Here is a 27,073-nt window from a genome sequence, read left to right on the forward strand (position 1 = left end):
GATGCCAATAGCTGATCTGGATCAAATTCCAACTTGGTAACATACAGGTCTATTGCACAGTTACACTCCAGGGTCTGTGAATCCTTTATTGAGTCATTCATTTATATGAACTAGCTTAAATGATCCGAGGTCAACAAGACAACTACAAAACACAATATTTGTTGAGCTGGGAGTCCAAGGTTAATGAATGTCCCAGGAGTAAGCAATATGTATAGTCAAAACCCAGTTAATGTCATGTTTGTTGTCCCTGAATCATTATTAGAATGACCAACTGTATATGATTAGAAGAAGCCAGATTTTTAAATATCAGGTGATGAGTGAAATAAGAGCTGCACATTTTACTGAACAAAAGAGAAAAAGACAAAATATTCCATGATTCGACCACTTTATACGGTGAAGGAATTTAATCAATTGGTCATGGTTTTTAATTTTCAGGAACAGACATTCTTCAGATTCGCTCTAAATATTTTCAAGAAAAATATATCTCAGATACTGTTGAGCTGCTGCTTTGACTGAGACCATCAAGTCTTTAAATCCGTCCGCACCGAGGTGCATCACTGAACTGCTGTGGTCTCCCCCGGAAGCTTTGGTTCAAACACCCTTTATACGATTACTGGTTTTGTCCAGTACACTGTAAAAATATCTATGTTATCAAGATGGCAGCAGAATGAAGTCACTACAAACCGCGGCCTTCATTCATTCATTTGTTCTGATCTATGATGCACCAATCCCCTGTTTACTTCCATCCCATAAACACGGGATGAGAAAAGAAATCTGCTTTGTGTAGCAATAAGCTTTAGCCTCTGCTCTGCGTCTGACTTGGCAGCTTTAAGCCTGGAGGAAACCTTTACTGAGGGACCTCAATCAGTCTCCATCTCCTGGATCAATATCCATTAGTCTCGGTGTGTGTGTGTACACGTGTGTGTGTGTGTGTGTGTGTTCAGACATCATCCTGGGTGAATGGGCCTGAGTCATAAATGCAAGCTCTGGATCAGATTTCTCCTCCTCTCCTGCTTGTCTGGTTCGCTCTCCTTCTCCCATAAACACACGTACACACTGACGCTCATTCAAACACACAGGCCGACCTTCTGAACGACATGTTGCTGCGTCTAAACATTCATTCAGCCAGGCCCGGGCCGTGCGGTTCGCCTTTATGTTTTCTTTTCCACTGTGCATAACACCATCAACTACCAACAAGCAATAACTGTATGAAATCAACACTAAATCACCCTCTTAGTCATCAGTGTAGCCAAAGATATGTTTGGTGTGGAATTACATTATGATTGACAACGTGCCACAACAAAACTCCCCGTTTCGGAGCTCTGAGGCCTAGGTAGTAATTCCAGCCTGGAAGACAGGGGGAGACAGACAGGGGGGAGAAGCTTTCTTTTCTTTTTTTTTATTATTGGTTCTCATTTAACATCAGGACGGAAAGGCCCAACGCGAGTGAGGGCGGGAGGAAAACAACATGACAAACAGACACAACGGCGAATCAACGCTCAGACAAGCAGATAGTGAAGAGTGAAGGAAGAAAAGAGGGAGGACATGGGGAAAAACAAAGGGAGCAATGCCGAAGGATGGAAAAAGAGATGGGGATGAAGCTGGGAATGGAGGGGGGGGGGGGGGGGGGGGGGGAATATAGCCTTTGGCAAGACACTCAAACCTGTACAAGTCAGAACAAGATTCCCAGATCTGTGAGGAGGAAGTTCATGAGCAAAACAAAGAGGGGGGAGCCCGAACGTGACGCTCAAGACTCCCAACAAAGCCAGTGGTGGTGGGCCATCTACACCGAGATGACTGGTCCAGAACAAGACCTTCAACAGGGATGCTCCACCTGCTTTTAAGCCAACTGAAGCTGAGGAGAAGAACAAGTGATTTGTACTAAATGAACTGCAAACCTGCTCAGGAGTCTTAGAGGCACTTCTCCTGCCTGCAGTTGCTACACATTGTTTGGAGACAAAAGATAATGGACTTGCACTTTGCAGCAAAAAAATATCAAATCCCTTTTAGTCTAATCCAATCTCATATTTACAGTAAATATCTGTCCATAGTCATCGTTATCTCATGCAGTAGGTGGTCGTGTCAATCAGTGTCCCGTTGTGCTCGGTGAGATCATCTGCGCCACCACCAACAGCGCCAGGAGCTCTCAGGGGGGTAAAACACATCTGACAAAGAGTAGGTACAGATAAACAATACCACCTGAGAAAATCATATTCAACATAACAGCTATAGCCGCCTGTGAGTGTGACGCATAATTCGGCTATCAGTGGTGATGAGTAAAGCTTTAAAGCTGCGTTCAACAACGCCTGTTGCTGGTGAAGAAAACAAAAGCGTATGCTCCGAAATGTTCGTCGTATTAAAAAAAGCAGCTTATCACTTTGTCAATGTAACTTCAGTAACTGTAGTTGACATTTTCAGTAGGTCAGCAACGAGATTACAATATTGTGAATCCAGAAGTGTTTTTAATAGGTAAAGACTATGTGGTTAACATAAGAGAAAGGTGAGACTATAAAGATTTTAAGGTTATAGTCCGAACAGAGCCAGGGCCGTTACCGTGACAACTGAGAATGCCTCGAGAACAGATTGGGCTGAAATTGAAATTACATTTATTTGACTGCCAGTGTTAAAATATTCTTGAGATTTACTAGTAGTGCCAGTGGCAGATAGTGGCATGAAATGCTCATTCATGGTCCTTCAAATGTGTTTTTTTGTCATCTACAGATCTGTTTTCATTTTATCCAGAATTTCTCTCATTTATTAATTTGGAAGTGGCAGCAACGCTGACAGAAAAATGTTAGTGCAATAAAAACTAATTATCTGTGTTACTGTTTCTTTCAGTTAATATGTGGTTTCAGGACAGCACTGGTAAATAAAAGAGATATTTCTATACTACAAAGTGAAATTTCAGCAGATGGGCTTAAGGTAATAAGAAAAGGAGGCATATAAAAAATTAATTACACAACACATTAGTAACAGATCTGATTAACAACGAAGCAGAATGGCTACAGCTGTGCAGCATCAACAGAACACACAAAGTGTGGTTGCAAGTGAAGATGCCTCTCGCTTCTCTCCCTAAGAGGAAGCCATCACATCGACTCAATACGAATACTGAACTTCTCTCTGTGGCTTATTATCTCGCTAGACACAAAACCACAGGAGCCAGAGGCTGGATGTCAATACTCTGCATTCACGTCCTTGTTTACACACTTCTGACAGTACTCCTACCACAGCAGTCCCATACATGACAGTGTGCTACAACAGCCAGAGATTTGTCATATGAACAGCAGGCACACAATGGATTCTCTGTGACATTTTTTTTACAAGCCATTGTGAAATGTGTGAGTGCCACACAGACCTATGCACATATGACCAGGAGAGACTGACTTGTAACTGGCACCAGAAATATGCTACATATTTAGCTATCAGGTCAGGGAGAGGCTTGTTCTGAATCCATATAAACAGTAATTCATCTGAGCTACCAAAGCAAGTGGAGCAGACATGACATCAGGCACTGGATCTAATTCACTGCCTGCAGTCAGTGAACAGGGCTGGAGGGGGATCTGGCATATCCAAGTGCAGCCCACAGGCTCTTCAGCTTTTTTTTATGTCAAAGACCCACAAATAAGACAGGCCTTAATCCATTGGATCAAACAATTCATTCAAGGTTATCTCAGCAAACCCCACTTAAAGATGCTTTATGATATGTAACAACTGTATACCTGTTTATACTGTACATTATGTAGGGGGTGGGGGTGGAAATGATTATCAACAATGCCATCTGTACACATGTTTTCACGTGCAAAGTCTCCTGGGTAAAATTGAACTTAGCCATCTACTTCCACAACCCTTTAAATCTCTGATAGGTCCCTGGAATTCACAGTTTATGAGCCACTGTTATGAAATCACTGTAGGCCCGTGTTGGGACTTGAAGTCACAGTCCTTTGCTTATAAATTAGCCTACTTAGCTAGTGTTAGCCATCTCTACATGGAGCTTAGCAGCATAAAACAATGTCCAAAAGCAACAGTTTATATGTATATGAATAAATCGGAGTCACTGACTTGTGGGGTGTTTTCCTACATCCACCAGACCGCGATACTGTTTTTAAAAAGAAAACAGCTCTTTGGCCTTGATAGCTGTTACACAGCTAGCTTTACTGCAGAGTGCACACCCAGGCTATATGTGCCACGCCATGTATTGTTTACATAGCCTGCACGCTTGTGCTATTTTCTTGACCGAGTTTTCGGGATAGTGAGTTTTAAAAACAGACATGCAGTACTTGTGTTTGTAGGTAATGCGACAATGTGCTGTGTTGAGATACACACCAGCTTTGTCATGTCACTGGCAAGCTAGCGAGGCTAAACCAGCTAGCATTTGTTAGCAGACAGGATTCACCAAATCTGATCCAGGATTCACTAGCTCACAGGCTGCTAGCACTGGGAAGCTAACGTTGAAGCCAGCCAGTTCACACACAGGTCCATTGTCGGACAGATCTGACCTGCTTCTTTGCTGGTTTCAACAAAATGTCCAGTGACTCCACTGGCTCTGGACAGACATATGTCACCAATGTGCCACAATGACAGTGTATTCATCTTACTGACTTTAAAAACGCTGAGATACAGTTGTGGTGTCAGGCTTTAGCTGGAAGGAGAACGTACACTTGCGGTGCCAGTGTTTTTCCTTTCTCCTAAGGTTTACTAATTCATACCATAGACTGTAAATATTTCATACAATCTTTTTAAATACAGAGCGTGTCGTAGAAGAGTTTCAACACTGTCGGAGACGGGGCAACGCAGAGGACATTGTATTTTGATGAAAACTACAACCAAAGGCAACACAGCCCCGACACATCCAGTAGACGTGTCCGAAGATGGAACTCGGACAGTTAGCGGGCGAGCTAATGTTGCCTAGCTACACAGTCTGGACGGGCTCTCTCATGGAGCCTGGTAAGTATCAAGAAAAACAATTTTCAGAGATTTTCACAGCTTTCGCCGTCCATTCCCTGTTTGTCGTACACTTCGTTTATGACAACCGTTGTGAAATTAATTGGCTCCAGCCCACCCCAACCTCTGCTGTCTGAGCCCCCAAACAGACCACACGGACGGGAACAATGTCCCTCACGGAGCTGGACCAAAGGGAGCAGCTCCCAGCGGAGCTCCGTCCGACCTCTCCCACTGTTTTTCGGGGGGCTTACCGGTCTTCAAAAACGGCGGTATGTCGCTGGCGTCCTTCGTCGTCTCCTCCGCTCCTTCTCCGGAGCTCATGGCTGCCTCAACCCGGACCTGGAGCTCAGTATCTCCCGAGTAAATCCCCCAAAAAATCGACAAAAAGATGGCACCAACAAATCACTTCTGTCCTGACAAAAGCGTCATTAAAGACACACGCACGGTTACGGTGACTCGCAGACGCTAGCAGTGCCATCTGCAGACCTCCATCTTGGGGTAACGTAATTGGAAACGATCAGCCGGGGGCACCGGGTTCCTCCTCGGAGTGGAGCCGAGGGGAGAGTCGCTGTAGCGCGGAGGAGGAGGAGGAGGAGGAGGAGGAGGAGGGGCGGGAGGGGCCGGGTCGCTGCTCGGTGAATCTCCGTAAGCTTTCGGAAATGAGCAGACGGTGGGTCATCAAGGAACGACGGCGGTCAGAGTGTGTCTTGGTCTGTGTGTGTGTGTGTGAGTGTTTGTGTGTGCCAGTGTCCAACTTACAGTGAGAGGTTGGACACTTGAGGCCAATGACTCATGTATCATAAAAACACACTCAAGATAGCAACAGACATAAAGGCTGTCAGTTGTGATGATAAAGTGAATGACAAGTTTCTAGGCTTTTTGTAACTTGACCTGTCTACAGCCAACTTCTATAGGAAACAGACCATATTTTGGGGGACTTGACATACTATGATTCATCTATTGTTTATTGTTTCTGTTGTGATTCCATAAAAAAAAGAAGGTGGATGTGAGTAACTCGGACTAGCCTACTAAAGGTGGAGCAGTGAAAGTGGTACGGTCAGGACTCAACCCAGACAGGAAAGGTTAGCAGTCCTATCCGTCACATTGATCTCAGCTGTATCACTACCACCATCTGCTGGTTTAGGCTGGAACTGGTGGTGCTCATGCTGCCTGCTTCCTGCCAGTAAAAAAAAAAAAAAAAGTATGAGATTAGCGTTGATGAATGATGTTAATGCTTCTACAGAATTTCACCACAGCTCAGGCTCATTAGTTGGTTGGCCAACACCTGCTGCAGACACCATCCATCACCCTGCAATGGAAACTATCCAACCTCCTCAAGATCCAGTCAGTATGAATCCCCATGGACACCAATCTTGTGTCCCAAATAAATAAATAAATAAATAAAACACTATGAAAGAAATCTGTTTTTGCAGAAATAAGCATCTGCATTTTCAAAACTCATCCTAAACACAGGGTTCCCTACACAAGTGTGGAAAAGTATGGTAGGCTATTTGATTTTATTAATTTCCAGGTCTGGAAAAGTATGGAAAATGGAGACTATATGGAAAAATATTTTCGTTTCAAAGACTTTTACCGCTGTTCTATTTTCTAAAACCTGAAGTTTAGAATATCTTTCATCTTTTTAAGGTATTTGCAGATGTAACAATACAAGTAGCCTGAGTGTTTTAATTTTCAGATCAATCGCAGCTCTATGTGTACACCCATTTTTGTCCTAGAGCACTGTATAAAGAAATTATCTAGGCCAAATTCTGGAAATTTGATGTCCACTTTTTGAAAATTTTGAAATCCGTTGTGAACACAATTTAAGTCACAAGGAATAATTGTTTTGGTGCTTGAAAAAAGGTTTACCAAAGTCTTAGCTTCACAAAAGCAGTGGAATATACGAATAAATTAATGGATACGCCTGGGTCGCTGTATTTTGCTTCATGTGCCTGCGCCTGATGTGTTGTTATTGTGTTAAACTTTGTACATTATGTACAAAGTTATATAACCCGGTTATAGAATAGGTAGAAATAGTAATTGTTTTCATAATATTGTATTGTTGTTTTGATGTCATGTGCCCCTGTTCATAAGCTACAGATAGCTTCTGGGGTTACCCTTTCCTACAAGATCATGCATTCATGTCTTGAATTGAAACTGTATTTTGGATTTTAAAATGATTTGTAAATAAACAAACCAAAACGAAAAATAGAGGAAATAGCTTTTTGTAGCAGAAATATTCAGTTTTTAAAAAAATGTTTTGGATTTTAAATTAATGGCTGTATTACACAGTAGGTATCCTGTTGTCTATGGTTATGTGACAACTTTCTTCAGTCCTTCAGACTGAATGGATCTAGGTTAATCCCTACGAGCAAATGAGAATCTATCATAGTGTGTGTAAGTGTGCATCTGAAAAGGTCTGTGAGGTTCATTAGTTCCACACTGACTGAGGCCCTGAGTCAAAGGGTTTACACTGCCGTCTTTCTATTGCAAATAGCATTCACAACTATCAGGATAATGCCACTGAGGATTACTCACTGATAATAATCAATTTACAGGTTGTATGTGTGTTACTAAGTGACCTCCGAGGCTTTTCTCAATTAATACGAAGTAAATTTATTTGGGGAACAGTAGGCCCTCGATGTAATGAGCATGTCAATACTGCAGCATGATCAAAGGGCTTTGACAAGTAATACAGAACGAGAGAGAAAGACTGCTCAGATGTTCCAAATGATTTCCAGTCAGTGAAAATGTTGATATTGATTAACTGCTGTGGATACATAGTCACAGACAGTGGAGGGATTTACTGATGCAATGACATTATACTGTCATTTTACAACTGGGACTCAACATGGAAAATGACCTTTAGCTGTAATGTATTCATTACAGCCAGTATAGAGGAGTGCAGCTCAGCTTTATCTCTGCTACCGGTGCAGCTGCTCAACTGGATTTGCTAAGCACAGACATCAGCCCACTTGTGGTATTTGAATGCAGTCCACGGTCAATACACAATAATCGTTATTGTTTTACCAATGTTGGAAGCCGGATGAGTAAAGAACAATTATTTTTCTTATTTACACCTTAATAACACTTACACTAATTTATCACATTTATATCTGGAGCTCATGTAGGCTCTGCACAGCACATTTGAATTTATATGAAGATGTGTTATCACAACACAAGGAAATTAAATGCATCAATAAGGATAAGGAGAATAATACTTAAAAGAGAATCAATACAGAAAGAACCCACATAATAGGTTTTGATCTGTTGTGAATGCAATATAATGAAAACAGATGCAGGCAATAGTTTATTATATTGATTTATACTATTTGTATAGAAATGCTGCATTAAACCTTTTGTTTTACTTTAATTGGTTACTATGTATAGAGACATCATTTCTACACACTATGTGACTACCGTGTGTATAATAAGTTGGTATAAATTCAGGGACATGTTCACAGCAGACAGAACAGAATACAAAATGTAACAATAAAGATGTGCTCAGACCCAAAGGTGAAACTATGCAGCTTTTATGGATAATGCTAAATCAGCCCAACAGTAAAACACTGTAAAGCTATAGCAGACAAATCCATAAGTGTGGATTTACTGTTTATAAATTCAACTTTTTAATTAAAAAAAAGGGAAGGTTGTGCTATTTTCTTAAAAAAAAAAAAAACATACTTTAAAGCATCTAGAGTTAGTTGCCCGACTTATTTTGCCCAGTAGTAGAGGCCTGAAGAAGGCAAGGATGCAAACTGTGCTCATTGTTGACCTACAGTATACCCCGAAGCTGATCATTTTACCTGGTTCATCTACTGTTATGTGTGAGCCATTCTTGTCAATAGATGGTTCTCGTGTAGCCTATGTACAGTTAGTGTTGAGCATGACACTTTCACTGCCATCAGTGTTGCCATGACTGTTTCCAGCTCCATCTCCTCTTGCCAGTCACTGGGCAGGAAGGTCATCCATTGCTTTGCCTTCCATGTTTTGCTTGGCAAATGAAGTGTGCCTACTTGACTTGTAAATCTCTTTTGTACATGCCAATGTATTACTTGTGATGTCCAGCAGGGGGGAGGCTGATACTGGGGATCAGCTGGCATTCCTCAGGGGGGGGGGCTCTCATTGCTGGGTAGTGGTGGAATGAAAAGAATCTCTCCTCTCCCCCTGCTTCTATCATATCACTGGCCCAACTAGAAATCCCATCTCACAGTTGTTTCCCTCAAGTTGTTGTCCAGACTGGACTATACAGTCCAAACTATAGAATATGTGTGCTGAAGACTGTATTAGAAAATATACATTAATCATAATTAGTTCATTCATTTTTGACTTAGCGCCAGAAATATGTTTTATGAGTTAATAGACTTTGACCAATGACATTTTTCCACCAGTTTATGTGACAAAACTCGAAAATTGTGCTCAAGGTGTGACCTCTTGATGTTCACAAGAATGAATATTCGTTTCTTTAACTCTATTAAAATAGGAAAAGTTTAATATTTCCTATTTTAATAGAGTTTGTATTTTTGGATTTTAGATTCTTATATCCAGCATAAGAAACTGTCTTTGACATTTTTTATTATAAACATGAATAATGGGATTTAAATGACAAGTGGTGGCAACATGATATTTAGAGCCAAATGATTCTCTAATCTGATTGGTGCACAGAAATACATGGTGTCACATTTTCTGACTGGACCGCGCTCACTTCAAATCAGTGTGGAGAAGAAGACAAAATACAGACAAATACAGAAATCTCAGGTGTAAAATAACCATTACTGCTAATGTTGGAGCTCTGATTGCTCACAGCAGGACACTGACTGAGAAAATGGGTCAGTGCCTTAAAAAGCATCAATGAGATTTCTCATCAAATGTGTCTCTTTTCACTCTCTTGAATATTGCTGTAAGTTTATTCAGTGTATTTATTCCTCCTGGAATATAGCCAGGTACTATATAATAATTATTGTTTGGGTCAGTTGTATTTTGTTTGACAATTTATTATTACATTTTTATATGACGACTCTTTATGAGCTGAAGCTGTTTGCCTGTCCTACTCTGTGCTGCTTTGAATGGCATAAAACAAAATGCAAAGAAGACAACATAGCATTTGATTCTATATATATATAAAAAAAACATAATCTAAAGCAATGTAAAACAAAAAAAATGCAGATGAGAACAAAGCTTAGAAACAGCGGTATCTCCCTTTAATAACTCAGGACCGGTGAATGGCTGACCCCTGCCTTCAGGTAACTTCATTCCCACAGTGACTCCTGCCAAATAGCAATATATCCCTCTGAAATGTCAGATGTAATTACTCCTGTGCGCTGAGACAACCTCTAAAATGAAAGAAAGCAGCTGGTGATCATGCTCCGGCTCGTCTCTCTCTCTCTCTCCTGCCTCCCTCTTTGTCCACATATCCTCATCGCTGATTCGTTGGCAGTCACATCAAAATCTGCGCTCCCCTCATCTCAGTAAGGTTCAGAGCTATCTATTGTGGCTCTGCGTGTGTGCATGTGTGTGTGTGTTTGTGGTCTGGGCCAGCTCACGGCACAGTGAGTGGCGTCCTCTTATTGGCCACCCCCCGCTGCTGGTCTGTCATAATTATGTGGAGGGAGAGAAAAATAACAGCAGGTGGGACTGGTACACAAACACACACACAAATGCATGGAGAAATAAAGTGTCACTATGTCACCACTGAGGTCTCCTAAATGAAAAGGTTTGATGGTTAATTGGACTGGACAGGTATGTGGACAATGTATGTTTTAGCCGATATCACTGTGCAAAACACAAACACAAAAACTCATGATACACAGCCTCTGAAATGCTCTTTATTGTCTACCTGTTTAACATTACAGTACATCTATAGGCATTTTCATTTGTTGGCCACCTCACTCCTTTCTATCTTCTAAAAATACCCCCCCCCCCCCCTCTAAAATAGAACAAAGATTACAGCAATAGTTCAGACCATTCATATTTTGAGTGCAGAATCAATCGACTCATCTAACTCTTGGCAAAAAAAAAGTGAATAAGCCCCAAAATGTCAAAAATGCTGCAGCGGCTTTTCCTGTTTCCCCATTGGATTCAGTTTGCCAACAGTAACCATCAGTGTGACATCTGTATCCATCTGTATCTGCACATAGTGCTGAGGGGATGGGAGATTATTTATACTCTATCTGAAGCCTCAGCAATTGGACTTTTTTGTCACCCATAACTGAACGACATATCCCACACAGTGCTTGAGGCATAGTCTGTCCAGTGTTATAAATTGATTCCGCTGCCAGAGCTACACAGCAGATGAGGTGAGAGAACTTCAAAGGGGCTCGAAGGGACAAGTGTTATTAGCATAGAGGGAGACACTGGTTGCAACCATGCAGGGATGTGCTATCACTTTATTTTGACGGTCTGCTGTTGATTTTCAACAGTCTCGCAGCTATAATTCAGCTGTTTACAGTATCAGTCTTGCTCAACTCTCCATATCTTTTTGTATCTTCTACTGTTTCACTGTTGCTTTATCAGTGTGAATGTTGATATCTTACCTGCATGTAAAGCTGTATTGTACTGTGTCTAAGAGACCATTTGATGGGTAGTTTTCGTTGAATATCAGCATGCATTTAATGATTTATTAATCATTATAGAATTTAGGTCAGCGGTCCTACATGTGAATTCACCTGCTGATGCCAGACTGTGGGTATCAAATGCAAAAAAATAAATGAATAAGAATAAAGCACATTCAAAGAACTAGGCCTATATGTCTGGGTGCAGTCATTCATCATGGGCACAGTGTACAATGTAGCCTATTCCATGGCAAACTGTAATGCACATTCGTCTTAACTAGGCTATATTTATAAGAGAAAGAAAATGAATGTTTTTTTTTCTCAATAATTGATGGTTAAAGTGAAGCAAATAGTAACAATTGAATTAATAATCCCCCCTGTGGCTCTTGTTATTTTCTTGCAGAAAAATGGCTCCTCCACAAAAAAGGTGCATTAGTATAATGATGCTCCTCCAGGTAATAGTAAAATGTGGCTTCTTGCTAAACGAGTTAAATTTGATTATTTTTTTAATCGTATAAAATAGAAGCACATCATTGTTCAGGGGTAAAAAAAAAAAAAAAAAAAGAAGAAGAAAAAGAAAAAAAAGAAGCAGCAACTAGGACACATTCCTCTTTAGTTAATAGTTTGGTAACAACGTAGCCTACGTGAATGTGTAATGGTAATGACCTGCACCGGTCAGGCTACACATTAACTCTCGGGTCAGATGGCGTGTCGTAAGAAGTAAGAAACGCAGAAGTACGTGCAAACAAAGAGCAAGTGAAGGCAGCACGAACTCCTGTGGAATGGATCGGTTTCCTAGCAACAAGGGACGCCGGCGCCCCTGTTCCTCCAGCTGAGTATTCACCTCTGTGAGGGTTTCTGACCTTTACTGGGTGACTTGCAGCCAAGAAGATGGACGTATCACTCCAGGCTCAGACCAAACCTCTCGCCACCCTGTCTGCCTTCAGCTACATCCCGCCACGGCGACAGGAACCGAAAGAAATGTCGTACTTCAACAGAGAGTCGAAGGTAAAGCGACGGAACAGAAACGTTAACCCTAACCCAGTCGCGTGGGTAACAAGCAAGCTAACGGTGCTTACTGAACACATTTAGATGTATGTAAGATATTCTACTATTACATATTATTAACTTGTAATTTAACCGTCTGTGGAACTATGACAACAGGAAATACTTTCAAATGAAATTTCCCCCTGTCACAGTGTTCACATGGCTGATAGTATAAGGTACAAGCAAACAGAGAGCAAGTGAAGGCAGCATGAACTCCACACACAGAAAGACAGGCAGCTAACTGACTCCTTTATCTGAGGGAGCTGTAACTGTCACACAAATGTGTCTCCATGATAAACAGCAGGTGGTATGACATTGTAATTATGTAATAACTTTGCATCAGGGTTGAGAAACCTAAAATGTTCAATATATCTTAGTTTGAGAAATATGAAGATGTCATAAAACTACAAAGGAAGCATTTGTCTAGCAGGGATACCACCCTAACACCATGCTTTCAAATGATTCATTGCAGTAGGAAGGTGTAAGCCTTCATTAAAACCACACACCATTGTTTTATTGTAACTAAAACCACCCTTGAGAAGAGATCACTGTGATCGCTGCCTTTGGTTCTTCTGACTCGAAACCTCTGCACTGTGACCAAAGTGGAAAACACCATCCTGCTCTGAGTGTGAACTTCTTCTTGTGTCCACACTGGTAGGTCTCAGAAGTCTCCATGTACGACCACCTGTACCACCCGGCTGAGGGCTACGACATGAAAGTGCACCGGGATGACCGACAACATTATAAAGGAAGAGGACTGAACATGTATGATGAGGTAGGGATCACACTTTAGTGTCTGTTTTGCCCTTTTAAGAACTCTGTTTTGTTTGCTGATGAGCTCATGATGCTGATCTTACAGTAAATCCATTTAATCTCGACTGAGCCCTCATATGGGTCCCAGACATTGGAGTTACACTGAAGGACACTGCTGACTTTACAGCAATCTGCTTTTTCTGTGTTAAGTAAACCTGGGCCAGTGTTCAAAAATGCAGCTCCATTAGTAAACCAAAGTCAACAAAATCCAGCATGAATCAACAAACACTTTGTTGCTGGGGTAACATCACTTGAATTTTGAATGAACGAGGCAGGCTTGAACACATCGTATGTCTGCAAAATAAACTTCAAATAAGGAAGGGGATAAAAAATAAATAGACAACGAGCCATCCAGCTTTAGAGCTGCTACAAGTACTCAATTTATCATCTGTAGGACAGTTGCAAATAAAATACCCACATCAAAAAATTGGTCTGTTTGGAAATGACCAAAATGTGTTTAAAATGCCTGGATACTATGTTTCAAAACCTCACTTGGTGTATTTTTCATGTGTTATTAGACTAACAGTCCAAACCCCAAAGACAAGCAGTTTATTTCTGTTATCATGTGTGAGAACAGAACGTATGAAATCCACACATTCCAGAAATTGAATCGAGCAAACATTTGGCATTTTCTCTTGAAAAATAACAGAAATTATGATTTTATTTCCAACTTGTGAAAAATAGTTGTTCATTTTCTGTTGAAAGACAGAATTGTTGCAACTCTGTTTCTGAACCAAATCCCTCTGAGCTGCTGACCCGCCAGTCAATCAGTTGTACTCTGCCATCAGAGATGTCTTGCAAGGAGACAAATCTTTTATTTGCCAAGTTTGTTTTTACACACACAGGATGGAATTTGACCTTTGTATTTAACCCAGTGGTCCACAACAGCCACCACCGCAGAGCTCAGGGCACCCTTCAGCCACAGATACTGAAAGAAGGAAAAGCTCTATTAATTTTCTACCACTCCATGTCTTCTTCTGCTCCAGGGTATCCGCGGGGTCTTGAAAAGTATTAAAAGGTGATAAATCAATTTTGGGAAAATTAAGACCCTTAAAAAGTATTAAAAAGTCTTTTCACGACTTTATAAAGTCTTAAATTCTGAAGGTATTTTTTCTGAATTAGCTGTCCAAGAGTTTGAGTCCTAAAAAACATTGTGAAAGTGTGTGAATTTATTCATTTTATTAAAAAACAAAGATGAACCGGTACATAAAAAAGAAAAGAAGATTGTTGTTTTTGTTTTTTGAGAGTGGAGCAATTTTTTTAAATATAAACTTTGCCTTTGATTTATTATCCCAGCCTATTTTGAATTCTGTTGCATCATAGTGGTCTATTATAGTCTTTATCACAAACTAAAACTGTTAAGTTAAAAGTGTCACTGATGTAAATGTTTACAGCTTGAAGCGGCGGTGAGGTGTTGAAAAATATTGAGAAGGTCTTGAAAAAGTCTTAAAAAGGTATTAGAATTAACTTCAAGATTCCTGTATAAACCCTGTGCTCATCCTGGGAATCAAACTGGCAACCTTAAAAGGGATAGTTCAACATTTGGCAAATTGGCCCATTGCCATAATCCCTATAGTTTTAGGAGTAGGTTTGTTACCTTTAATTGTCGGAGCAAAATGTTTTTAGAACGGCAGAGCCACGAGCTGCTCAGAGCTACGCTACAGAGGCACTGCTCCTCAGGGATGGGTTAAATGCAGAGAAAGAATTTCACTGTACTAGCTGTATATGTGACAAATAAAGTACCTTTACCTAATGGGATTTCTTGGTTTCCCTAATCAAACTCATCAAATACACAATCCAACAACTCCAAAATGCTCTGGTGGACAAGTTGTGACCTGCACATTCACCACGCTATGAGATAATAACGGAACAGACAGAGTTGTTTTAGAGGCAAATGCTTGATGAAAAACTACCCCCAATGGAAATGCGCATCAGTCTCTCTGTCTCGTATCGTTCCATTATTATCTCATAGCGTGTTGAATGTTCAGGTCACAACTTGTCCACCAGAGCGTTTTGGAGTTATTGGATCGTGTATTTGATGAGTTTGATGAGGGAAACCAAGAAATCCCATTAGCCTCCGTAGCGTAGCTCTGAGCAGCTCACGGCTCTGCTACGCTGTTCTAAAAAATAGCTTGCACCGAAAATTAAAGGTAACGAACCTACTGCTATGACTATAGGGATTATGGCAATGGGCCAATTTGCCAAAATGTTGAACTATCCCTTTAACACACCAGCCCCATCTCTGACCTCTAAGTTACAGCTCATTTTCAATTATATTCCTTAGCAGGGGCAGTATGTTGAAAACTACTGCTTTCATAACCATAAGTTACATCAGTGCTCACGAGCACAATGCACAATAAATAGTTTTATAGGAAGATGTAAAGTCGGTTATGAGCAGTAAGCCAGTTGTACCGTAAGTATCTTCATTAATACATCACAGTTCCTTTCTGCTTCTGCAGTTCTGATTGTCTCAGAGCACTGACCACACAGACCCCAGATCAGTGCACTCAGCTCATGATCCACCATCATGACTGTTTAGCTCAGCAGAAGCTGCAAACACAGAACTCTCTCCAAGCTTTAGATGAAAGTGACAACAACACCATTGGAGTGCTTCACTGATGGAAACGTCGGAATTTTATGCAAATGATTGTGAAAGAGCATGCATTTAAAACTGTTTCATATTTATAAGTCTTTCTTTTTACCATGTGGCGGCTGGTTTCATGACATTTATGACATTTGTTAATCGCTCATTTGAAGCCATTTGATCTCCAAAGAGTAATTATTCATGTCAAGAAAAAAACCCAGCTCCCAGTGAGTTTCTGGGTCACTGAAAGCAGAGATGGTGGTGAACAAAGCAGGGACACACATACACACACACACACACACACACACACACACACACACACACACACACACACACACACACACACACACACACACACACACACACACACACACACACACACACACACACACACACACACACACACACTGCTGAGTTTGTAATTAGAGTGAGTTGAGTGGTTGGCTGTCAGCTCCTGCTGAATTAGGACTTTTCTGTTCCAGTATTCACATTTAAATATGAATTAAAAGTATATATTGCATAAACTATTCATAGGATAATGGCAGTTTTTGTTCCTGTTTCCACTTAAGTTCATGAATGTATCAAACTGCCTCAGCCAGGAGCAGGTACTGTCTGTCCTGAAGTCACAGACTCGCACTGTTCAAAAATAAGTGTAAAAAGCTCTGATGCACAGCTACACAGTGTATTACTGAGCAATACATGTACTTTTTCTCAATATAGCTCTATGGTGTAGCTAATTGTGGATTGTTTTCACCTCTGCCAATATTGCACCCAATTGCACCTAGTGGCACGAAGTAGCCTAAATCATGTTTTCATCTTCAACTTCTGACAACGTAACTTATTGTCAACCGCAATGATTATGACTGGATGAAACTTTCGATCAATATGGCACTTTAACTGATTACAGTTAAGCATGTTGTTACGGCCGATGCCCTTGACATGCCCATGTCAAATAATAATAATAATAATAAGCCACACATCCTGAGCAGGACTAAAAAAAGACACCTTCGGTCCCTCAGACAGACAGGCTGGGACCTAATGAGGAATGCTGTCGTGTTCGGCAACAAATTCAGAGCTGGGGAGCTGCAATACTCAGAAATGTAATAAGCTGCAATCACTTAAATGACAAGTACATCTAATAGCATTCCCAGCGTCATGGTTATTATAGTTATTGAATTAAGAGTCATTTATTATACTATTAATATGTTCGATCAGTTACTAAATTAGAGCAAAATATATTCTCTTGGGTTCATATTTTTCGCATTGAATTTCTATAAACATTTGTGGTCAGTGGACAAATCTTTGGAGACTTTTCCTCTAGCGCCACCAGCAGGTTGACATCTGTGGTTTTGAGTGAAACTTTAATACAGTGGTTCCCAACTTTTTTTGGCTTATGACCCCATTTTGACATCACAAATTTCTGGCGATCACATGACTCGCGAGATGCAAGATGCGCCAGCTCAGATATTTTTTATATGCTGCATTTTATTTGAACTCGATTTATATTCGAGAAAGTAGAATACAATTGTTTAAGATTGTGTGTGGTGTTTTTAATTATAATTAAAAAAAAATATTTTTATCAACTACTCGACATTTCAGGCGACCCCATTTGGGGACCTCACCCCACCGACCCCAAGGTTGAACAACACTGCTTTAATAAGTGGGACTGATTCTGTTGATAATTACGCTAAGTACCTGGAACTGTTGCTAATGTTTTGAGAAAGTCATGCTTTTCCTGGGATGCCCTGTGCCATCTTTATTCATAAGTTATATCAGTGGCATTATGGGAAACATACAATATAAGAGTGACATCACAGTTTTAATATTTACTCTGTGTCGTCCCGCTCTCTCCCTCTCTGCCAGGAGAGGTCCAGAGTGGTGCCGGTGCTCTCCTCTTCACAGTACGGCCATCGTCCCCTTCACTTCCTGTGTGAAACGGGCCGACAGCACGCGCGTGTGGCCTGCATTAAAGCTGAGTTTTTCATGAAAAACGGGATCATCTGGAACGTGGCGGAGGGATACGGATCAGTGGCCCCCCCTCTGAAAACATGAAGTATCTCAGCATGACATCAGTTTTCTCACTGCAGTGAATAAAATACAAGTGTTGTAGTGTGTAGTGTCACTTAACCTGATTAACGCAATCAAACACTCAAACCATCATTTAATTAGATGACATTTAATTATGCTATATCTCTATATCTAACCCTCTCTATATAAAGTAGTACAGAGCAAGGCAGTTAGCTATTTTAGGTGACCCAGTGTCTGTTGAGAGGTTATAAAGACTAAATGAGAAAATATGAGGAGTGAAACATTTTCCAAGAAGCTCAGGCTACATTTTCTAGTTAGAGGCTTGAAATCAGTCCATCAGTAGGAACATCATGTAAAGGTTCAGACGGTACAGACTATAGAAATGAAATACACCTCATCAGCAGAATATAGCAAATGATACTGGTGTTATCCTGTGTGATGACAGGAATAATGTGAATCTTTCCACGGACTGCTACATCTCTATTTCAGAGTGTATGATTGAAATGCAGACCAGAGATAATGAAAGTGAACCACATGCTCCTTCGAAACTAACTTTTCCAGCTACTTTCTCTATAAAAGTAAAGCAAAGAGTGTTGTTTCAAATTCAGCAGTAAAAAAGGAAAAAGGTTTTTGACGCTACAAGTTCCTTATATCTAATCTCTGCTCTGCCTTGTGAACAGTTTTTTTTTTTTATCCATCTCTGACCTCTCTGATTTGCAACTTCCTGGATTCTGTTTGTGTATAAATTCTGAACCCACACCACCGACACCAACCTATTACATAAAGAGATTTTTTTTTAGCACACATCTTTGATTTGCCTTTGTACTCTGGCAGGAATGGACCTTGTATTTGTAGAAGAGGTACAGTATTTCAATGTGTTTGTTGTTACAGCAGCAGTGTTTATTTGATGGAGGCTTATGTCGTGATGCGAGGTAGTACATGTTGGTAATGTGGTGGTTTAACACCTCGAGCAGCAGAGATTTCTGTTCTCCATGTATTTACCTTACTAGTCATGTCTGTTGATGTTACATATATTCCCTAAGAGAAATTACAAACATGTTCTGTGCATATTTACGTCCTTGCTTCTTTCCAGTATTTGCTCTAAAAGTATTCATGAAAGTGTGACGTACTCTATGCACAGTGAGCGATGGTAATAGCATGGCGTTGTTTTAGATTCACAGAAACAGTTCAAAGACTGATGACGCTTTCACACCTGACAGTTAACTCTGAAGCCACAAGCACCATGACTGGGAACAGCCAGTCTGTATTGTGGGTATTTTAACAAGTAACCTCCAGCAGACAGCTACAAATCTCACTAATGAACACTTCCTGTGGGGTTTGTTTAATCTGTACTGTGCTGTTTCCCCCCCATTTCCAACGCCCTGCTAAGCTAGGCCAACTGGCTGCAGGCTCATATTTAACCAACACATATGAGTTGTATCAGTCTTCTCTTCTCACAATCCACCAGAATGTGAATAGATGAGGTTTATTTCCCCAAATGTTGCTAAAAAGGAACATTTGGTATTAGAGTCATTATAAGAACAGAGATAGTATTAGTAACACATCTTGTTCCGTTTAACAGCTACAATAAATACCAAAACAAACTCTGTCTGCCTCTGTTGTTTTTAACTAATCATTGTGCAAACTCTATCATGAGAACACCACCAGTCTCCCATTGTGCTTTGTGTTTAGAGCACTAAAAACAGAGACACGGATAGAAATCGTTGCCGTTTATATACAAATGTTTAATGAATAACAAAAGGATGGCAGTGAACATTTACACACATTTGCTGTTGGTTTGGATCCAGATGGATTCATGTTGAATCCTGCGCCCGTGAGTCCACCTACTCTTCAGTGGGACACAAACACAGCTCTAAAGCTTTAAATACAATTCACAGGTTTTTGGCAAACTACTCATCACGCTGGCGACTTGTTGGCATCAACTGCTCTATATGACAATAAACTATTGTAACATCCATTTGAAATGAAATGGAACAAAACTGGCTCACGGTGCCAACCAGGCAGATATAAAAAAAAAAAACAGCTCGGCAGGCAGCTCAGTTTGCTCAAGAATAAGGCTCTGAAGCACTGCAACACTGGCAATTGGGTAATTAGCTCCACACCACTACTACTGTACAGACGGGTGACTGCGGTCTTTGAGAGCTGCGCTAATTTAGCAAGCCCCTCTTTAGTCAGGCACTCCTTTAGACAGTGAAGAGACTCCTCAGGGCCAAGTCCTCGTTCCACTTGAGATGTGAAAGCAATCCGAGGTGGAGCGTTGAAGGACCGCGGCGCTGCACCTCGGCCCTGCTCCATCTGACGGTGCTGAGGACGACTGTCGACCCGTCGTCACACTGCTGGCTGCTGGTAATGGTTGTTCTGTTTTTTGTTTTTTTTTATAGTTAGGGAGCATGACAATTCACTTCTACGGCCACTTTGTGAGTGTGAGTGTGATTGTGTTCTCGAGTCTGTTTGGTTAGTGTGGCATGCTCAAGGCATCACGGTCCCTTGTGATAGAGATCGGCTCATCTCCGTGTGAACAAAGTAGGTCTTCAGCTCTCCTTTGCCCTTCACGTTGATGATGCCGCGGCACGAACACATGTACCCTAATGTTGACAGGATGTGACTCGTCTCCTCCGTCACCTGCGTGGACACAGAGAGAGAGAGCTGTGGTGAGTTTACTGACGCACGGTAAAACATAAACCTGTATTTGGGGGAAACGTCTCACCTGTATTTTGCCCAGTACCCCCGTGGTCTCCATCCTACTGGCCACATTTACACTGTTCCCCCAGATGTCGTACTGAGGTTTCTGGGCCCCGATGACTCCTGCGATCACTGGGCCGTGGTTAATCCCTGGCAAAAAAAACAACAAAAAAACAAAACGAATGTCATTGCTGAAACTTGTTGAATCTAAAATAAAATGGTCGACTTTGTGAAAAAAATGTTCTCACCAATTCTGAGTCTGAAGTCGTTGAAGGAGTGTTTGTTGATAACGTCCAGCTTCCCAACAAGAGCGAAAGCAAACTCCATCATGGTGCCTATGTGCATGTACTGTCTGTCATGTTCCTGGGGGGGAAATGCAGAGGGCAATAGAACAAATTGAAGGTGCTATCTGACCTGTGTTGGTGTAATTAACAGTAATAACCTGGGATGAGTCATCACCATGACAGGCAGTCTCAGTCTCATTGTTTTTGCTTCTGTTTATAATATTAACGTTTAATCAAGTTTCCTGTTGGGCTTCGCTGACAAAGGTAAACATTGATATTTGGAGCGTTTCTTTCTATTCACTTTGTGCTGCAAATCGATATATTTCTGCTCTGTACAGCAATTGACCCCTCCCCTGAAGTGACAGTGACCATCCAACCGTAGCTTAGTAACAGGCACAGCAGAGCTTTGTGGATTTGTCCAGATGTTAAAGCGATGTGCATGGGGGGGTCAAACAGTGGTAACACTCGGCAGAGAAACTGAGAAGGCAAGAGCATGAGCAAAGTTACAATTACCAAGGAATGCAACCAAATTCCTGCTTACTTTAAAGAGGAACTATGCAAAATGTTTACCTTGATTAAACAGCGTCAGAGTTATTTTGATGGTTAATTAAATTACTTGTAACTTGTTAGAGGGAGAATGAAGCCTCTCGGCCTTTCTTGTAGCGTGTCTTGGCCGAAAAACAACCTTGTAATATCACAGCCTCCACCCCGGTGTCCCAGCTCTCGTCTCTTCGGCACCGCAACACAAACGGCCCTGTAACCCGTAATCTCTTGTTTATGGCAGATAACACTACACAAATATCGCTCCATGGATTGATTTCTCGCCGGCTTCGTTGTGAACAAATGCACATGGCCAGGAGGAGGGTTAGCAACACAGAGGAAAAGAGACCAGACTTACTGTAGTGGCTATTTGTCCTCGGTGTCAATAATCAAAAAACTTAAAAATATCAAAACTATAAACTAAATCAAATCAAACGGCCACTGAGACACCTAGGGAGTGAATTTACGCAGGATAAACAAAGTCCATTGTCCAGGCAAAAAAAATGAAAGTTTCTTGGGTTTATTCTCCATTGGCAAACAAACAAACAAAGAACAATGGCCCTTTGCCGCCTCTCTTGCCCTGGTAAAAAACCATCTGCCCTCCCAGGTGCCTAGCCCACCTGCGTCTGCCAACCCCTATATGTAAACTCACCCGGTGCGCTCCAGCTACCCAGTACCTTCAAAATAAAAGCATGGTTAAGTACCAAAATAAACTTAATCAATACTAAATATCATAAACAACTAAAGGTGTATTTCCCAAAACTAAACCACAAAAAATAACTAAATAATAAGTGATTAAATAATACAAAAGTAACAAATAGCTCCGACACTTACATAGGCCCCTTTAAAGCGATGTTGTGGTTTTTTGGATGTGGAGCTGTGTGAGGTTCATATATGATACATAACTTACAGGAGATTATGTTCAATTACAGGTGCAACTGTAGGAATATGGTCATTTATACAATTGTTGTGTGAAACGGATTCTTTTCTGGTGGCTCCACAACACACAGCCGTGCTGATCTGCCGCTGCTCCCAGTCAGCTCTGGGAGCTCACTGATCAAAATCTACTGCATATGATGCACCGACAATACATGATCACCTCCTTTATATTAACCTCACACCAAACCATCCCTTTAAACCATGGTAGCCTACATACGTAAGCATGTCTGCCTCACGAGTTCATCTACAACGTCACAATATGACAAAGACTCAAGGCCAAGTAATACTTCATTGAAGAAGCTGATTGAATGAAACCAGAGCGATTGATATAACATATTATTACATTATATCTCTATGGCTCTGAATGAAACTATAGCAGCAATAGTGCCTCCTGTTTACAGAGAGAATGTGTTTTGTTTCCTGTAACTAACTATAAAAATGAAACATACGGTTTTAAAATATGATCAATAAAGGGGGAAAAAATGTAACACTGTTGTTGCTCTTCCAACTGGAATCTGAAAAATATTTGTTTAGCTAGCTCGAGCTAATAAATCAGCCTGTTACTGTTGTTACTACAGTGAAGAAAATGCAGAATGTGAAGCTTCTTGTTCTTCTTCTGGATGCAGCGCGCGGTCAATTAAGCAGATTTCCTTCCAATCAAGCAGATTTGTTTTTACAACACAATGTGCTGCCACATTTCTGACTGATGATCTCATTTGCTTCCAGTGATCATACTCATGCATTCAAATGAGTTTAGTAATGAATCACTCATGCCTGAACGTTATGTGCGGCACATTTTAAGGAGCTACCCACACAAAGCTTCCAAATGTATTTGGACAGCAACAAAATACTTCATCCCGTTTTGTGACCATGAAATGAAAAATGACAAGTTTACTGAAAATGAGCCCAGCCTGCCAAAACTGTTGTGACACTCTGAAATGAGACGACAGTGATGCAAAAAAAGAAGAAGAGGGGGAAAAAAGCTCCACTTCTTCGCTTCAGTCTGCTATACGACCAAATATGAGTTCAAAGTAAAACTGACTGCTGGAGCTTTGACCGTGTGTGATGGCGTACCTGTGCGCACTCTGGTCCTGGTGTCACATTGAGTCCGGTTGCAGCCATGTAGGTGCTGCCGATAGTCTTTATCTTCTCCACGCCGCTGAACTTTGGCTTGGACAGCAGCTGAGGATGCAAGAAGAGCACAGCAGGTGATATTAGAAGAGGAGCGAGTGTGATTGCCTCTCAGAAAGTAGGAAATGCATTTTTTTTCACACATTGACAGACGAGTCAGGATTATCAATAGGAGAGGAGTTTACCTCATCAAAGTCTGCTATGATCTCGTTGAGAAGACGGAGGCACTCAAGTCCTTCCTTATTCACATCAGACTCTGTATAAAACTCTTTGAAGTCTGGGATGGAGGCGAACATCACACACACCGACTCATATGACTGATGATAAAGGTCCTGATAAACAAGCAAGGAGAAAATAACAGCTGGATGTGTTGTATTGATCAGGCAGCAGTGGAGGAGGCCAGAGAGGAACGATCTGTGGTTTCAATGAGTCTTCACCACTGAAAGAAAATCTATGAGCTGAATACGCCCACACTAAACAATGACACTGAGTCTTTAAATAAAAAATATGAAGCTTTGATTATGTCTGTAGGGACACTGGGTCGCCACAGCAGCAAAATAGCAACAGCATTCATCACAGGACAGACAGAAGGGTCCCCACTTTACAGAACTGGGGCGAATCGAGGAGAAATATAGGGATGGTAGTGTGACGCAAATAGGCTACAGCACTGACAGCATGTATGCAGGACAACACGCAGCAGCAGCAGAGCATGAAGAGCCCAACTAAAGTTAATGTGCTCTTTCAATTATAGTGGAAATAGAAGAATGCCAGATTTTTATATGTATTTTGACATTTTGGGGGAAAAGAATTCTTGCAGGGAAGAAGCTCAATAGTATATAGCTGGTTGTAACTGTCAGCAGAACAGTTAGCTCAGCACAAAGACTGGAACAAGAGGGAAGAAAATATCTCTGAATGGTGCTGATGTGTCCTGCTAATGACCACTTGAGACTGACTCCACATGTGACTTTACAACAGGAATAAACATCTTTACAGCCTGGAACAAAAAATAACATTTCCTTCTTCATCAGCAGTTTTGCATGAATTTACCTTGAAAACGACTCTCGTAACATTCCGTTATTATCTCATAGCGTGGTGAATGTACAGTCACAACTTGTCCACCAGAGCATTTTGGAGTTGTTGGATTGTGTATTTAATGAGTTTGATGAGGGAAACCAAGAAATCCCATTAGTCTCCGTAGCGTAGCTCTGAGCAGCTCACAGCTCTGCTCCGACGTTCTAAAAATAGCTTGCACCGACAATTAAAGGTAACGAACCTACTCCTAAAACTATAGGGATTATGGCAATGGGCCAATTGACCAAAATGTTGAACTATCCCTTTAAGGTTTAACTGTGTGTTTACACCAAAAGCGCCATGGAACGACTGCGGATGCTCTGGGGATGGGACTTTTTTTTTAAACCCAAAGGGATTAAAAAACTTTTAAGCTGTGCTACAGATGTGTCCATTAGGCTCTCTCCATTTGGCTGCTGCTTCGGTGGCCGATGTGCCAGCTCCATACACACCACACCTCTTTGCACTGTTTAGATTAGCTGGGAATTAGGTGGAGTCAAGTGGTGCCAAGATGATGACCCACTATGAGTAACATCAGTGGCTACGTCCATCTACATCATCGATAAAAGAATACATGTATTTCCAAACATGTCATACACATTTGAATTTACATTAAACATGCTAATGACCACAGCTGAATAGACAAGTAACAAAACCCAACCTGAGAACTTACCTCATTTTTCCAGTTGCGTCCCAGGAAGTGTTCGGCGACGTGAGCAGGTAGGACGTTCTCCAGCAGGACCCGGTTGAGGTTCTCCATGGTTTCGATCTCCTCGCACTCCCTCTTGAACTTGTCCCTCCACAGGAAGTCCAACCTACAGTAATATTCATTCTGTTACAGGAGGACACAGAGTAAAGAGACACCTGTGTCATTTACGCCGAGCACTCTGCTCAAAAGCTAAACAGGCCACAGAAGAAACCGTCACCAAGCTCAAGACGACAAACTGAACTGTTTGTGATTTCATTTCGCATTCGATTTGGACTGGAGGTTGATCAGACAAAGCGCAAATGTCCTCCAGCTACAGAAATTTGTCCATGATACAAAGTGTGTTTCCTAGAAATAGACTGCCCGCGCTTTGCTCTAATCATTAGCGCTAAATGGAATCTTTATTGGATTTCTAGGAAAACCTAACCAACGGAAACTAAAAGGCACGCCTGGTATTCATAGAAAATTAATGTGCCAATAAGCTGGCACCGAAACAATCCAAGAAGCTCCGCTCTCACTGCTCAAGGAAAAAGTGTGAAGACAGGACTGTTTTGCATAAAAGATAGCCATTGCTTCTTTTACATGTTTTTGGTTATTCATGCTTGGGGGAGTTCTGAACACAGTGAAATATGTCAGCGAGACTCATCTATCGGGGTCATAACATCTCAGGGGTGTGTGTTGGTCCACCAGGCAACAGTGTGCCCCCCCCCCCCCCCGAACACGGCACCATTATGTTCATATATTTCTGAGAGCTTCGGGCAACCTGTGGGCCGGCCCCAGCAGTGTGTGTGTGTGTGTGTGTGGGGATGTGCGTGGGAGCATTTTCAGTCTCCTGTGACATATATTTCTTGTGTGTGGGTAGAAGTCTGGATGATGTATATGTGCACTGAATATTTCTTCCCCTTGGGATCAAAGTGTGGTGCCAATTTAGGAGAATCCAACAGTAGCAGCCCCACAGCGCACTGAGCTGAGATCTAGTGCTGCGGAGTCAATAGCCCGAGGCTGGCACAGAAATATAGACTAGCCCCGAGCCTCAGAGCAACATCGTGGTCTGGTACCATTTGCGTATGTATACGTACATCAGTACTTTGAGCACTTGCTCCACTTGTGATGAGAGGAACTCCTGTACCTCCAGGAGTCTAGAAACTAGGCCACAAGAAACGGAGCTAATTCCACATGCCGTTTAGAAACCACCTAACAAGCTTGTAAATGAGCTTTGCTCCGTCGGGCGTCTCTTCTTGAGGAATGAATTACAGATGCCTCCATTCTCATAACCTGTTTTCTCCTCCCACCGACTAAAAGGCTGGAAATGAGCTCATTAGGCCTGATGATAAATAATTTTGCAAGGCAAATTTGTTCGCCGCGGACCGAACGTATGTAAAACGGATCCTGGAAGACCTTCCACCCTCATATTCCTCCAACTGTTTATGCACACCGGTATCGGAAGCCGTGGTTGACGTCACTCTGAGCGCCTCCTGACCTCTTTCCAGGATTACTTTGATGACAACAAATGAAGCATTTCGCTGTGTTAAATTATATCCAAAGAGCCGCCGGAAGGATGAACCCAATTACCCCCTGAACAACCCTGATACGTGCACTTCCAGGATCGCACTACGGCGGTAACAAAGAGTTTTGTGCTGCAAACTTGTTTTCCCGACAACAAATGCTCCCCTCCCTCCTGGAGACAGTGACCCAGAATGAGACCAGCACATGAAGCTGATTGGACCAACGTGTCTCT

The 27,073-nt window shown here is 41.5% G+C and overlaps 3 protein-coding genes across 7 annotated transcripts in view; 1 reads left to right on the forward strand and 2 right to left on the reverse strand.

The window, feature by feature from the left end:
* The window catches only part of LOC310993740 (triple functional domain protein), an 89,110-nt gene extending 83,644 nt beyond the window's left edge, over positions 1–5,466 (reverse strand). For all 3 annotated transcript variants that reach the window (XM_083982189.1, XM_083982190.1, XM_083982188.1), the window contains exon 1: positions 5,193–5,466. In XM_083982189.1, coding sequence (XP_083838315.1) covers positions 5,193–5,262 — 70 coding nt within the window. In that variant the 5' untranslated portion in view covers positions 5,263–5,466. The remainder of the gene's footprint in view (positions 1–5,192) is intronic.
* Positions 5,467–12,383: 6,917 nt separating this feature from the next.
* Positions 12,384–17,988, forward strand: cfap90 (cilia and flagella associated protein 90; the record flags this gene model as incomplete). The annotated part of the gene is made up of 3 exons (XM_083981545.1): positions 12,384–12,500; positions 13,198–13,314; positions 17,800–17,988. 3 exons carry the CDS (start codon positions 12,384–12,386, stop codon positions 17,986–17,988), a joined length of 423 nt encoding a protein of 140 aa, XP_083837671.1.
* Positions 17,989–19,735: 1,747 nt separating this feature from the next.
* adcy2b (adenylate cyclase 2b (brain)) overlaps positions 19,736–27,073 on the reverse strand; it is a 56,615-nt gene continuing 49,277 nt past the window's right edge. For 2 of the 3 annotated variants that reach the window (XM_083982537.1, XM_083982536.1), the window contains exons 20-25: positions 25,303–25,461; positions 23,747–23,893; positions 23,505–23,612; positions 20,916–21,030; positions 20,693–20,817; positions 19,736–20,607 (exon numbers count right to left, since the gene is read on the reverse strand). In XM_083982537.1, coding sequence (XP_083838663.1) covers positions 20,455–20,607; positions 20,693–20,817; positions 20,916–21,030; positions 23,505–23,612; positions 23,747–23,893; positions 25,303–25,461 — 807 coding nt within the window. In that variant the 3' untranslated portion in view covers positions 19,736–20,454. Of the gene's footprint in view, positions 20,608–20,692; positions 20,818–20,915; positions 21,031–23,504; positions 23,613–23,746; positions 23,894–25,302; positions 25,462–27,073 lie in introns of those variants that run through there. The other variant, XM_083982538.1, reaches the window with a different exon arrangement.

Source organism: Trachurus trachurus (genome assembly GCF_905171665.1).
Source record: "Trachurus trachurus genome assembly, chromosome: 11".
NCBI lineage: Eukaryota > Metazoa > Chordata > Actinopteri > Carangiformes > Carangidae > Trachurus > Trachurus trachurus.